The 15,384-nt window shown below is 49.9% G+C and overlaps 1 protein-coding gene across 1 annotated transcript in view; it reads left to right on the forward strand.

Moving 5' to 3' along the window:
- Positions 1 to 15,384, forward strand: part of CSMD2 (CUB and Sushi multiple domains 2) — a 238,452-nt gene that overhangs the window by 21,196 nt on the left and 201,872 nt on the right. Inside the window, 1 exon segment of the mRNA XM_050983373.1 lies at positions 1,072 to 1,288. Coding sequence (XP_050839330.1) covers positions 1,072 to 1,288 — 217 coding nt within the window.

Raw genomic sequence — 15,384 nt, forward strand, 5'->3', positions numbered from 1 at the left:
TCTCCCCTGTGTCCCCCCATCAGGGCTGCCAGGGGTGTGAGTGCTGCTGCTGCTGTGTTTTGTCCCACTGAACCTCTGCCAGGCAGGGCTGGATGGTTTCTTTGGCCAGGCCTTGGACTTTTTGTGTCCTGCTCTTTCTGGAGTCAGCACAGCTTTGTGGCTGAGCTTTGGCCACGCAGCTTTCAGGCAGCCTTGGCCAGCCAGGCTGCCCCTGCTGGCTCTGTCACCCCTCGGGGTCCCTTCTGCTCTCTCAGGGTGAGGGGGGGATGTGGCACTGCCTGCACACTCAGCCCTTCTTCTGCCTGTGTCCAGGTGGAGCTGGGGGAGAAGGGGACACTCAGCTCTGGCATTGTCCCTGGAACTGGGGGAGAAGGGGACACTCAGCTCTGGCATTGCCCTGGAACTGGGGGAGAAGGGGACACTCAGCTCTGGAACTGGGGGAGAAGGGGACACTCAGCTCTGGCATTGTCCCTGGAACTGGGGGAGAAGGGGACACTCAGCTCTGGCATTGTCCCTGGAATTGGGGAGGAAGGGGACACTCAGCTCTGGCATTGTCCTGGAATTGGGGAGGAAGGGGACACTCAGCTCTGGCATTGTCTCTGGAATTGGGGAGGAAGGGGACATTCAGCTCTGCATTGTCCCTGGAACTGGGGGAGAAGAGGACAGTCAGCTGTGTCACTGTCCCTGGAGGTGGGGGAGAAGAGGACAGTCAGCTGTGTCACTGTCCCTGTGCTGTGACCCAGCAGGGCCTGGCACCTGGCAGGTGCAATCCCAAGTGCCCAGAGTGTCTGGGAGAGCTCTGGGTTTGTGCTGGGCTGGGGAGGGGTGGCTGAGGAAGGAGCTGTCCCCAGGGCCAGGCAGCAGCTGTGACTCCAGCTGTGCTCACAGCTGCTGGGAGCAGAGCCCAGGACCTGCCTGGGGGTTTGGGCTCCACATCCCTGCAGGGAGGAGGCCAAACCTTCCCCCTCAGCTTTTCCTTCTCTCTGTTTCTCCTGGCAGGAAGAGCCCTGTGTGCTCTGAGCACATTCACCTGCCACCCTCTGACTGTGCTTTTGTCTCTTCTCTTGGCAGCCCAGAACTGCAGCCACACCTTGCAGGGCCCAAACGGGACAATACAGAGCCCAGGCTTTCCCTACGGATACCCCAATTATGCAAACTGCACGTGGACAATCACTGCTGAGGAGCAGAACAGGATACAGCTCGTTTTCCACTCCTTTGCACTGGAGGAAGACTTTGATGTTTTATCCATCTACGACGGGCTGCCTGAGCAGGGGAATCTGAGAACGAGGTACAGTGTTCATTACAGGGATGTTTATAAACATCTTCCCCCTCCTGCCACTGGGATTCCATCTGCCCTTGCATGTTTATGCTGCAATAAACTGGGAGTGTTTCTCCATGAGCAGTTCTTGCAGTTGTTTTGATTTCTTATCTCTTGATAAGGCTTGAAATGTTTCTCTGAACTCCTGGCAGCGATGATTTATCAAGACTCATCCCAGACATCCAGAGGAGTTAATTAGGAAATGGAGCAGGAGGGAAGCAGAGTTAATGTGCAGAGAGCTTCCCTCAGCCCAAAGGAGACTCCTGGAGTGGAGGATGGACTGTGGGATGGACTGCTGGATGGACTGTGGGGTTCAGGGACAGCTCTGCCAAAGCCTTTGTGGGTTCCCCCCAAAATCTGGGCTGTTCCTTACCCCCAGTCCATCCAGCAGCAGGACAGGGCTGCTTTCCCTCCCATCTGATCTCCAGGGCTAAGAAGTGTTCAATAATCCACTTTAGTAATGTTAGGAAAATCCACCCACAAACACCAGAGGTTTGTGTCCCAAAAGGAGACAGAGCAGCCCTGGAACTTTATTCCAATCGAGGCAGAGGCCATGGGGCATCCCCTGGGGTCTCTCAGATTTCTGGAGGATGCAGCCTCTCTTTTTATCCCTGCATTTTGCTGCATTTCCCTTCTTTCTTTCCCCATTTCTGAGGTACCTGAGAGGTTCAGACTCCCCAGAACAGCTGATCCCAAAGATTCCCCTCTAATGTACAACCCTCCCTTTTCATTTTGAATTCTTACTGAATTTAGGGGTTTTTCTTCCCCATTGTTTCTTTCACCTTTCAATGTCCAATTTCATTTCTCATCAAACCTAAAGTTTATTTGTAAAATCAAATCTCTTTTTCCATTCACCAATCAGTGGAATCCTTCCCGTGGTTTCTTTCCCCCCCCAGTGCTGGTTTGATCTCCCAGCAGCCCCACAGCTGGTTTGGAAAGACAAATCCCCCATTCCTCTCAATAGGAAAACCCCCCATGGCTTCTCCAGTGATGCTTCCAGTGTGAAAGCAAGTTTAGTGGGAAGCTGATTTTGCTGTGTTGCTGTGGCAGGAGATGCTCTGGGGGGTGCCAGCTGTGACCTCAGCCCTCTGAGCTGGGGACACCACTGGAGGTGCTGCTGGCAGCTCCAGCCTGACAGTGATGCATTCAGAAACTCAGGGAGCAGTGGCAGCATCCGGGCTCTGAACCCCTGGAATTCAGAATCCAGAATTCTGGAGCCCTGGAAATGGATTTTTTTCAAAGCCCTCAAGTTCAATTCTTCTTCAAAGCCCTCAAATCCATTGACCTCGGTGTCTTTTCTGACCCAGGTGGAACATCTGAGCTGAGCCCTGGTGGAAATCAGCTCTTTATGTAGATTATTTCAGTTATGCAAATAAATCATCTCCTCATTTGGCAACTGTGCTCGAGAATCACTTTAATGATGGGACCTGGGTGTTTAATCAGGAGGTTCAGTGCTTTGCTTTGGGGATAATGGAAAGGTGGAAAACTGGGGGGTAAAATCCAGCCCAGGAAACGTGGTGTGGTGAGAAGTTAATTCTGCTCTGGGATCCTCACTAGAATATTCTGGTTGTAAATAAAAGAGCAGAAAAGAACCTCCAAGTGTGACTGGGGATCTGTGGCCTGCCCTGGGGGAAGGTGAGGAGGCAGGAAAGGTTCCCCTCTGCCTCCCTGGGGAAGTTCAGCTGCAGCTTGGGCAGGTGAATGGGAGCTGGGGGTGGAACCAGCAGCGAATTCCCCCTGGGAATGTTCCAGTTCTGAGCTCAGGGAATGGAGGGCGTTTAGGGCAGGAAAGGGGAGTGGAGGGGGGACATAAAGAGGGGGATTTCTGGAGGTCTGAAAGCCCTTAGGGAGGGCTCAGCAGAGTGAAAGATGAGCTCTGCATGGTGGATATTTGCTTTCTTCCCTTGGATGTGTCTGGATCCGTGAATTCTAAACCTGGAGTTGGCTCCTTTGGGCTGTTTCATCTCTCATCTCCTTGTTCAGGCAAGGCTCTTGCACAGGGTGGGAATGTTGGATCCTTGTGGGTCCCTTCCACCTCAGGAGACCCCAGGTATCATTTGTATTATTACATCAATCTCACCTCATTAAACTCTTAACTGTTGCCTAACATTGGGTTGCTTTTTTTTCCTCCCTCTTTCTCTCTTTTTCCTCATTCTCATGGCCATCAATTTTGCTTTTTTTTTCCCTGCCTGCTCTCCAAATGTTCTCCATTCATCACCAAGGTGCAGCCCTGAAGATGGATGGCCATGTGTCACTCATCAGAGCTCACCCAAAATGAGCTGTGAGCAAGGGGAAAAGAAGGGACAGCTGGGTTTCTTTGCTTCTTCCCCTCCCAAACTTCTATTTTTGAGCATCCCTGATTCATTTGAGGTCCTTCCCATCCCAGGCCATTCCGGGACTTCCCGGGAAGGGGTTAATGTTGTGTTCATCATGTGCTGGCAAACACCCTCTTGTCTTGCAGTTTAATGTGGTGTGAAGGTTCCCTAATAGAATAAGAGCAGCCCTAATCCAATGAGGCACTTGCTAATAAACAGCTTTACTGGATATCAGGGAATTTGCCTTGCGTGTTTGTGATGAGGACGTGAATATTAAATGGCTTTCAGTGCCTTAATTTAGACATCCAGGGCTGTTGTCATCTCTCAGTGCCATGACTTTGCTTTGTTTGCTGAAATCAGAGCTCATTTCCAAGTCTTGGCTATTTCAGCTTCTCTGGAGCCACTGGGTGTTTAGAATCCTGCAGTGGGTTGGGTTGGAAGGGAACTCAATTCCATCTCATTCCACTCAATTCCATCTCATTCCACTCAATTCCATCTCATTCCATCCTCTGCCACGGGCAGGGACCTTCCAGTGTCCCAGGCTGCTCCAGCCTGGCCTTGGGCAGCCACAGCCTCTGTGGGTACCCTGTGCCAGGGCCACCCAGCCCTCACAGGGCAGGATTTTTTCCATATAAATAACCTAAATTTCCCTTTTTTCACTTGGATCCCTTTTTTTCAGTTGGACCCCTTTTTTCAGTTGGAACCCTTTTTTCAGTCGGAACCCTTTTTTTAGTTGGAACCCTTTTTTTAGTTGGAACCCTTTTTTAGTTGGAACCCTTTTTTCAGTGGGACCCCTTTTTTTTAGTTGGAGCCCTTTTTTCACTTGGAACCCTTTTTTCAGTTGGAATTTCCTCCTTGTCCAATAAAATTTTCCCAGCTCCTGGCTTTCAGCAGGAGCCACTATGAGGGGATTTTCTGTGAAACCTGAGGGCTGGATATTATAATGATATAATTATAATTCTTATATTAATAATAATTAAATTTGGTGGCTGCACAGTTTTCTCTTCCGTGATGAGGGACATCAAGATTTGCTTCCTGTCCAGGGCTTCCCTTTCTCCTGAGCTCATTCCACCAGACCAGCCTCTTCCCAAATCCTCTTCCTCCAAGCTGCTGTGGGACCAGGGATGGTGTGGAGCCCTGCAGCTATTCCAGAACATTCTTTGCCCAGTTCCCATTGTGCCCTGTGATTGTGGCATTGTTCTGAGGTCGCTCCAATCAGGTTCCCATCCTGATTGCCTTCCCACTGTGCTGGGTTCAGAGGCTCAGCACAGACCTGACTACAGTTTGAATTCTTGGGGTTATTTATGGCTCTGAGACTGCTGGGGGATGTGGGAGAGGCTCTGCACCTCCTTGTGTCACACTCCTGTTCCCTGACATCCCCAGAGTGGGCAGTGACAGAACCACGTGGCTTCCCCAGCTTTTTCATCTGCCAGTAATTTGCAGGACCCCTTTCATGTGAGAATCTTAAATCACTTGCAGATTCCCTGGTTTGAAGCTTAGTGCTTGTGCTCAGATCCAGGGAAAACACATTTGCAGTCTCCCTGTGAGTCAGTCCTTGTAGCTCCCTAATTCTGTTTTCCCACTGAGACCTGCTGAATTTACACTCCAAATGGAAGTGGTCAGCTTAGAAAATCAGATTTTTTTTTTTGTTTTCCCCTCAAAAAGCCCAGGAGACAGAACATGGGATGTTTGTACCAGCAGAGTCCTCACTTGTAAAAGTGCTGAGCAGTGCTGGGGTTTCCCAGGCTCTCCCAGCCCTTGGGCTTCCCTTCCCACCTGTTGTGGGCAGGGAATTGTGTCGTCCTCTGGTCTCTTCCCTGTTCAAACAAAACATTTCAGTGATGCTGAGTTTATTTGCTGGAGAAAACGTTTGTTTGAGGCTCTGCATGTGGAGGGAAACAGCTCCCAGGGCCTTGCAGAGCCTGCCTTTCCACAGGCAACAAATTCCAATTTATTGACACGTCTGGGAGGAACCTGCCCCTTCTCAGGAGGGCTCTGCAGAATTCCTGTTCCTGCAGGGCCTGCAGGGTCTGGGGCAGCGTTTGCAGTCACTGCTGCAGTGGGGTCCAGTCAGAGCCTGAAAGAGGGATGTGGGCTCCAGGCAGCTCTTCAAAATGCAGTTTATTGTGTCCAAGAGGTTCCAGGAGCCCAGGTTGGGGTGACAGAGCTGTGCCCACAGCTGCCAGCTCCAGCTGCAGGCAGGCCTGGAGTCCCACATCCTCATTCAGGCTCTGACCAATAGCACCCCACGCTGGGCACCACTGTAAGAGCCAAAATGAGAGATGAGGGGCTCCAGGGCCTCTCCAATTTGTTACATCCAGGATGTCACAGCAGTCCAGGGTCCTGGGTGACAGAGCCTGTGCCTACAGCTGTCAGCTCCAGCTGCAGGCAGGCCTGGACACCTTGAGTATAGGTTACAATGCATTAAATACTCTTCTTTTGGTCACATTGCATTCTATACTTTCCTTTGCTGAGCATCTTGATACAGTAGAACCAATCTATCCCTTAACTTTTATCTATAGCCTCTCATAACTCCTGTAATGACCACATTCATGTCACTGCTCTCCAGTCACTCACAGTCAGTACATTACAGTTTCAGCTCGAAGTTGGTTTTCAGTTTTCTTGCAGTGGAAAATTCTGAGACCTTTTTTCTCCTTGCCTTGTTTGCCTGTGCTCTCTTTCTGCTTGGTAAAAACATCTTCTGGTTTGGGGTGGGTTTATCCTTTCTCTAAGCCATAAAACCCCTTCTAACTCACACACCCTTTGCCTCCTTGGTTATCCAGTCAGACTGGCTCAGCAATTCTTTTCTTCTCTATCAAAACTTGCTTCCATCTCCATTCCTTCTCCAGATTCTACATCCAAAAATCTTTCTGCCAAGCACACATATCCCTTGTCAAACTTTCATCCTTCCCAGCAGGGTTCTGTGCAAATCCTGCTGCTGGCACAGGGCCCTGCTTCCCCTGCAGCTCACGTCCCACAGCTCTCCGTGGCTCCTCAAGCTGCTCCCAGATCCTCATCCCTCTTCCCTGACAAGTGGCTGAAGGGTGAGGAGAAGGATTGCCATCAATCTGCTGTGTGAGCAGTTCAGAACCACAGCTTGGGCCATATTTAATTGACTGAAAGCTGAAGGATTTGGGTTGAACTCTGGAAATGGTGAGATCCTTGTGATAAGAGCAGAGTTATCTCTGGGCTGACCTAATTACAGCTGCAGCAGGAATTACCTGCACCTTGCATGTTTCTCTTGATAACCTTTTAATTACTCTTGGAAAAAGCAGCCTGGGTGACTTGTACTTAATTACCAATCAAGAGCACAAAGCTTTTGATCTTAAAAACAGCAAAAGGGAGGAGGAGAGGAAAGGACAAAAAGGGAGGAGGAGAGGAAGGGACAAAGGGAGGAGAGGGTTCCCCCAGTGTTCCTGTGGCTTGCAGAGATGCAAATTTGGGGTGAAATGACACCCTGGGGTTCTGTCCTGGCAAAGAAAAAATAGTGGAGTTTAGTTCTGATAAAGAAAAATCCTGGGGTTCAATCCTGGTAAAGAAATAAATCCTGGGGTTCACTTCTGGTAAAGAAAAATCCTGGGGTTGAATTCTGGTAAAGGAAAAATCCTGGAGTTCTGTCCTGGTAAAGGAAAATTTCTGAGGTTCAATTCTGGTATAGAAAAAATCATTGGAGTCAGTCCTGGTAAAGAAAAAATCCTGGGCTCAATTCTGGTATAGAGAAAATCCTGGAGTTCTGTCCTGGTAAAGGAAAAGTCCTGGAGTTGAGTCCTGGTAAAGAAAAAATTCTGGAATTCTGTCCTGGTAAAGGAAAAATCCTGGAGTTCTGTCCTGGTAAAGGAAAAATCCTGGGGTTCAATTCTGATAAAGAAAAATCCTGGGGCTCAGTTCTGGTAAAGAAAAAATCCTGGGGTTCAATCCTGGTAAAGAAAAAATCCTGGGGTTCTGTCCTGGTGAAGAAATTCCTGGAAAAGCAGTGTTTGTCAGCTGGGAATGCACAGAGCTCGTGTTTGGAGTTTGTGTTGAGTCACCCCTGGTCCAGTGCAATATTCCTCTGTCACTGCCTCATGTCTCCAAGGTGACTACAGTTCTTTTTGCTAAGGAGAAGTTTAAATAGAGCAGAGGGCCAGCTAAATCCTTTGTCACCTTCAGTAAACATCCCAGCCCCACCTCCCTGTGCCCCTCAGCAGAGCCTTTTGTCACTTCCCATTAACTCCATGGGAAAAGAAACACCACAAAACCCCACTTAAATTTATGTTCTGTGCTGTGTAGGATAAAATCCACTTTGTTTGTGTTTTTCTCTCTGGGAAGAGCCGTGTTTGAGCTGCTCCAGCAGCTCCAGGACCCTTCAGCAGTGTCCCTGGTTTGTTGGGAGGAAGTGCTGAGTGTTTAAACTCTGTCTGCAGGATAATTGATGAAACTGGAGCTGAAAGTCTGCGAGAGGTAATGGAGTTAATGCAACTGCAGCAGGGCTCTGCCATTTCAGTGCAGTTTTTCCATATTTATTAGCAGAGGGTGCATCAGGAGGAGTGATAAAAGCAGCTGATTCAATCAGAGTGGGAGCTTTTTCCCTGGCACCGTGGGGAGTGTTGTAGGCTCAGGAGGAGCCTTGGCAGGGATATTTTGGCAGCCTCTTCAGAGATGGGGATGGAGAGGTTTTGTCCTGGTTTAGGGGTTAAAGGAGCTGCTCACACCTCTGAGGTGAGGCACACAGGCAGGGTCTCTGAAGGTGTTCCTTAAATTATTTTTGTTTTATTTTATTTTATGAAGAAAAATTATTTTTATTTTTATTATAATTTTCCTTCTTTTCCTTTTCCTTCTTTTCCCTCTTTTCCTTCTCCTTCCTTCTTCTCCCTCCTTCTCCCTCCTTCTCCCTCCTTCTCCCTCCTTCTCCCTCCTTCTTCCTCTTCTTCCTCCTCCTCCTTTTCCTCCTCTTCCTCTTCTTCCTCCTCTTCTTCTTCCTCTTCTTCTTCCTATTCTTCCTTTTATTCTTATTATTTAGGAATGACAGTAAATAACAATTTTTACCAAATAATGGTTTGGTTGAAATGATTCCAAGCCAGTGTCCCTGGGAGTCAGTGGGCAGGGTGGTGGCACTGCCCTCCGTGGGGTTTGGTGCCAGCATGGGGAGGGCAGTGGGGCACAGGCAGAGCCCTGGCGTGGGCTGGCATCCCTCCCAGGGGCAGGGATCCATCCTGCCCAGAGCCCAGGAGCTGCTCTGCTCCCTGGGCAAATCCCTTATCAGCTTTCCCAGCTGTCAAATGCCATAATCCCAGAACCACGGGGAGCTGCTGGCCTGACAGCCTCTCCATCCTGCCCTTCTTCCTTTCAGGCTGTGTCAGGCATTTGGGCCTGCTCTGCAGGCTGAGGGCCCTGCATTCCTGCATCCCTGCTCTGCAGGCTGAGGACCCTGCATTCCTGCATCCCTGCTCTGCAGGCTGTGGAACCCTGCATTCCTGCATCCCTGCTCTGCAGGCTGAGGACCCTGCATCCCTCTTCTGCAAGCGGTGGGACCCTGCTGCAGGACCCTGCATTCCTGCATTCCTGTTCTGCAGTCTGTAGGACCCTGCATTCCTGCTCTGCATCCCTGCTTTGCAGGCTGTAGGACCCTGCTGCAGGACCCTGCATTCCTGCTCTGCATTTCTGCTCTTCAGGCCCCAGGACCCTGCATTCCTGCTCTGCAGGCTGTGGGTCCCTGCATTCCTGCTCTGCACTCCTGCTCTGCAGGCTGTAGCTCCCTGCATTCCTGGGAGCCCTGGCTCTTCCCAGCACCTCCCCTGTGGCAGCACGTGCTCCTTGCTCCCCACTTGCCCTGTGTTTATCAATAAACAAACCTTGTGTGAATTTCCAGGGGGTTCCAAGAACTTACTTTTCCCATTCACTCCATTTCACGCCCCTGGTGACTTTTTCCTTTTTTCCTTTTTTCCTTTTTTTTTTTTTTTTTTTTTGTTTTTTTTTTTTTTTTTTTTTTTTTTTTTTTTTTTTTTTTTATTTTTTTGAAGACAGAAATAACCCAAATCTGCCAAGTTCTGAATTGAAGCTGCTGAGCCGTGCTTGGGCTGTATCCAAACTTGTCTTTGTTTACTCAGAACGTCAGCTCGGATCTGCCAGGGGGTGACTGAGATTTGATGAACTTTCTTGTGAATTTGTGTTTTTCCTCCTCTTGGTTTGTCATGAGGAGGCCAAGAATGGAGGAGCCACAGTTGGATTTCATGGAATTGGGGAAGGGTTTGGGTGGGAAGGGACCCCAGGGCTGGAGGCAGCTCTGCAGGTGCAGAGGGGACAAAATCCCACTGCAAGTCCCAGGAAATCTTGGAAAAACCAAAAAGGGATCTGAGAGAAAGAATAAATTACATCCAACTCCCTGGTCTTCCCAGTCCATTGCATGGCATGGAAAATCAAATTTATTGAAATTTGATGCTCAGTACCTGTCCCCAGCCTGAGCCATGAAGGCCTCATATATCTGAGCTGGCTCTGGGCTCTATAAATAACACTTTTCTAGTGGGAATTGACCCAAACCCTGCTTTAAACAAGTGGAGAAATCCATCCAGGCTGGGATTTATGGGCTCTGTCGGTGTCCCCCGAGCCCGTGCTGGTTAATGAAGCTTTGTCAGTGTCAGAGGGAAGCAAAGGGCTCCTGGGCCTTGATGGATTGTGCTTGGCTGGGGCAAGGGAGGGAGGTGCAGCTCACTCCTGAGGCTGAGAGCTGTGCTGGGTGAAATTCCTGGGAAAATTGGTGGTGTTGATGGCGAGGAACAGAAAAAACTGAGGGGTTTTGGCCCTTGGCTTGTTAGCTGTCACTGTAAGAAAAATGAAAGCAGTGGATGTCAGAAGCAGCGGGTTGTACTGGTTTGGAATCAATTCTCCAGCAGCTGGGATGGGATAAAATTGAAGTGTGAGTAAAATGAGCAGAGCCAGGCACTCCTGTGCAGGTGTTGGTTCTGTGCCTGACTCCCAAACAAAAGCAGTTGGGTCTGAGCACAAATCCCTCCACCAGCCTGGCTAAATCCAACTGGGAGCTGTTCTTCCATCCTTTTAACTTGGTTGAGAGTTGATTTTTTTTTTTTTTGTGGTCCAGAGCATCATTTCAGCCTTGCAGGGCTGCAAATGAAAGGACAACTATCTCAGTGACACCAGAGCTGTGCCTGGAGGACAGAGCTGCCTTTTAAGTGTCTGCAGCATTTGGGAGCTGGGAGTGCTCTCAGATCATGCTCTGCTTGTTTTATTGATGATTAATGAGAGCCTTCGTGTCCGTGGGCTCTGGAAAAAAGCTGACATCTCGCTGTAATTGTGTTTTTCTTTAATAAATACAGGGAAAGGAATCTAACAGAGCTGCTGAGGGGGGAAATTCCTGCCCCAGCCAAGCCTGAGGAAATGCCAGGAGAGAGAGCTGGCTGCTGAGGGGTGGCTTTTATCCACAGCCTCTGGCAGCAGGGGAAGTTCTGCAGCAAGGAGAAGGGATGAGATGTGTGAGAGAGGCTCTCAGCATCTCCTCAGCCCCAGCCTTTCCTGCTCCAGGCCCTTCCTCAGCTCTGCAGCACTCCAGGAGCTCCTGGCCCTGCTGTGCTGAGGATCCAGAGCTGGGCTGGATCCAGATGTGCCCCCAGAGGGGCAGCATCCCCTCCCTCCCACCTGCCCTGCCAGGATCATCATCCCAGGATGGCGCAGGGGTGCCAGGCTGCTGTCGCTCACCCTGCACACAGCAAGGATTGTGCCTCATTTGATGGGAAATTTTCCCTAATAGGTGCCTTTAAATGACAGGCAGGAAAAGCTCAGGGAGCTCTGGGGTGCTGTAATTTAATGCTGGGTTAAATGACACAATCCAGTGCATTTTCATTAGATGTTCTGAGACACTTCTCCAGCATTTATGCTTTAAAGGCTGCTGGATTGCCAGCTGCAATAACTGTTTTGATTGCAGCCCGAGCTGATGGTGGGCATCCTACCAGAAAAATAATGGGCTGGGCTTTAATTATGGCACCTGCACTCCCCAAGTGCGTCAGCACGGCCCTGCTGCTTCCAAGGGATGGCAAACGTGCAACAGATGGAGCTGAGGGGGCTTGGAACAGGCCTGGGGGGTGTTGGGGTCTGGGGGGAAAAGGAATGTTCAGGTGTGGCTCGGAGGTGCTGAGCAGGGCAGGCAGGGGGGTCTGGCTGGGCTCAGCTCCTGGCACAGGGACACCGGGCACTTTGCCATGGGTGCTGTCACCCTGCAGAGACCCTCAGGGACTGGAGAGGTCCAGGGAAGGCTGGGAAACTCCTGCTGGAGCTGAGGGGGCTCAGCCTGGAGAAAAGGAGGCTCAGGGGGGACCTTGTGGCTCTGCGCAATTCCCTGAGAAGAAGGGACAGCCCCAGGCTGGGCTCTGCTCCTGGGAACAGGGACAGGAGGAGAGGGAACAGCCTCAGGCTGGGCCAGGAGAGGTTTAAATGGGATTTTAGGGAATGTTTCCCCATGGAAAGGGTGGTCAGGCCTTGCCCAGGGAGGTTTGGAGTGCCCATCCCTAGAGGGGCATCCAAAGGAAGGGCTGGATGTGGCACCTGGGCACAAAGTGGGGATTGGGCACAGCTTGGATGGTCCTGGAGGGCATTTCCAACCTCCCTGATTCTGGGATTCTGGGATTCTGCCCTATCCAGGCTGAGCCTCGTGGCAGGTGGGGTTTCTCACCTGTGCAAGGTGCTTTTCACTGCCATCAGCTCTCCCCAAACTGATTTTCCCAGTCCTGCTGCAAGTTGGGAGCCAGACCAGGAAGGTTTGCAACATCCATGGCACCCCTGGAGCAGAGCACGAGGGATGCAAAGAGAGCAGAGGATTTCTGTGTTGATTTGTTTGGATATATTGATTTTTTTTGCAAGGGCAAGCTTATCAAGTGGCATTTCTGGCTCTGGCTTGGTTTGGTTCCTCGCTGCAGGAGCAGAATGAAGCCAATGAAAGGCACATTGCAGATCTCACACAATCAGCACTGGCTCCGAGCACGTTAAGGGGATAATCACTCAATAATCCATTTGGCTGGAGGCACAGAAGGAATGGAATATGATTATTCCTGCTGGTATTGCTGCCCTCACCTCCATAAAAACAAGGAGTGGAGTTTGCTGCCTCCTTGCCTCGTTCCTGTGGGGTTTTTGTGCTTGCTGCCCCCAATGATGTCAGGATTGCTGTTTGGTGGGGAGGGATCTCATGTTCTCTCTGCCTTTGCCTGGTTTCAGTCCCTCTGGGGTGCAGATTTAGGGAGGAAGGCAGGAGAGCAGTTCCCAGGCAGGGATTCCTGCCAGTGCTGCCTGTCCTGGGGCTTTGGAGCAGCAGAGCTGAGCTGTGGGACACAGCCATGGTGAATGATTGTTCTTCGAGGGGATGCTGCCTTGGACAAGACAAGGACATCAGAGAAGAAAGAAAAATCAGTTGTGAGTGCTGGCTGGAGGTTTGTGATGGTGTTCTCAGGGGTGCCAGGATGAGGGAAGAGATGGGAAAGTTGACTCCATGTTCAGAAGGCTGATTTATTATTTTATGATATTTATTATATTAAAACTATACTAAAAGAATAGAAGAGAGGATTTCAGCAGAGGGAAGCAAAGAATAGAAAAGGAATGAATAACAAAGGTTTGTCTGTGACCCAGACAGTCTGGACAGCTGGGCTGGGATTGGCCATTAATGAGAAACAACCACAGAGACCAATCCCAGCCCCACCTGCTGCATCCCACAGCAGCAGAGAATCTTTGTTTGCACTTTGTTCCTGAGGCCTCTCAGCTTCTCAGGAGGAAAAAATCCCAAGGAAAGGATTTGTCATAAAACATGTTGGTGACAGAGGTTTAAGAGGAGAAGTGGCTTTTGTTGTGGTTTCAGGGAGAAGCAGGAGCAGCTCCAGCTTTTCCCAGGGCAGGATTTCCCTGCAGGAGCAGCCAGGGAGGGCTGGGGGGGGTTGGGGAAAAAGAAATGTTCAGGTGTGGCTTGGAGGTGCTGAGCAGGGCAGGCAGGGGGGTCTGGCTGGCACAGGGGCACGGGGCACTTTGCCATGGGTGCTGTCACCCTGCAGGGACCCAGAGGGGCTGGAGAGATCCAGGAAAGGCTGGGAAACTGCTGGAGCTGAGGGGGCTCAGCCTGGAGAAAAGGAGGTGTTTATTTCCCTGACTGAAGCAGCATTCCCTGCTTCCTCCTGGTTGAGTTTGCTTCCTGGGATGTTCTCTGGGCTGAGGGGATTTGTGGTGTGTGGGGAGCAGGGTTTGGAGCAGGTTTTGATGCCTTTGGTGCTGCTCTGCTGGTGGGGACACACAAGGGAACCTCTGAGGGTCAGAGCTGCTTGGATTTATCAATTCCTAGAGGTTCTCCTGGAAAATGTCTCTCCAGCCATTGTGGGCTCTCAGAACAAGCTCAGTTATCCATTTCTAGAGGTTCTCCTGGAAATTTTCCCTCCAGTCAGTGTGGGCTCTAAGAACAAACTCAGTTACAATTTCTAGAAATTCTCCTTTAAGTTCTCTCTCCGGCCATTGTGGGCACTCAGAACAAACTCAGTTTATCAATTCCTAGAGATTCTCCTGAAAATTGTGTCTCCAGTCAATGTGGGCTCTGAGAACAAGCTCAGTTACCAATTTCTAGAAGTTCCCCTTTAAATTCTCTCTCCAGCCAGTGTGGGCTCTCAGAACAAGCTCAGTGACAATTTCATGCCCTCGTGCACAGGAACTTCTCTTTTAAAGCCCTGTTAGTAGAAAACAGCAGCTGTGTTGGAATAAATGCTGCAGGGCAGTGTTGTTTCAGGTAACACTTAATTCCTGTGACTCCTGGGGGACAGCAGCTCTTCCTTACAGGTAAAGGACATGTTCCTGTTGCCCTGAATTAAAAGCAACATCTGCAGAGTGTTCTCCCCTCTTAGCACAGGGGCTGTGAGCAGAATCCACGATGCAAAGAGCTCAGCTCAGAGGGAGCAGATCCACTCTGGGTAATGAAAGGCACTAAAAAACTCCTGGGTGATGGCATGGGCTGATCAGGGGAAGATAAATCAGCAGGTTCTGCTTTTATTAAAGCTGCTCCAGGCATTTCCTGGATTTTTTTTTTTTTTTAAGTGCATGGATGTTTCAGCAGGCCACTCTAATTAAACTGCCAAATTAATTAATAAAAACAATGACACTTCCACTCAGCACAGTTAAAACCAGAATCCTTCTGGCTCCTGGAAGCTCTGGTTAATAAACAGGAGCAATTGTCCTTCCAGCTTGTCCAGAGCGTGGGTTTTATGCTGAGGGCTGGTCAGTGCTGCTGTGCTGACATTAAAACTTAAATCATGGGCTGGCAACTCTGTGAGCTCTGCCAAAAACTGGGAATTTTGCTTCAATAAAGTTCTCAGGCAGAGCCTGTCAGCTCTCATCACTCAGAGCTCAAAAGTGTGTGAAATAATATTTAGGTTTGCTCAATGAGAGGCAGAGAGAAGAGGAGGAGGTTCCCTCCCTGTCTCAGGGGCTGGTGATGGCTTTGAGCAGGAATTGCTTGGGCTGGGTGCTCAGAGAAATTAAAATTTAAATTTAAACCCCCCTCCAAAATTTGGGTTTGTTCTGTGGGTGCCTTTTCATTCCCTGTGAAGAGAGGAAATTCCTCTCTTCCAGGCTGAATGAAATGACATTTACAGGTATTTCCTAAAGGGGCAGAGAGCTTTGTATCCTGGTGATCCTTTCCCCCCTGGCACAAAGTCTGGCTGCTGAACACGGGATAAACCTCAGAGTGTCTTGTAAGAAGCTTTAAATTCTCTTTTTTTTCTTGTTTATCTCGTGCTGCTC

Source organism: Serinus canaria, chromosome 23, assembly GCF_022539315.1.
Source record: "Serinus canaria isolate serCan28SL12 chromosome 23, serCan2020, whole genome shotgun sequence".
NCBI classification, from domain to species: Eukaryota; Metazoa; Chordata; class Aves; order Passeriformes; family Fringillidae; genus Serinus; species Serinus canaria.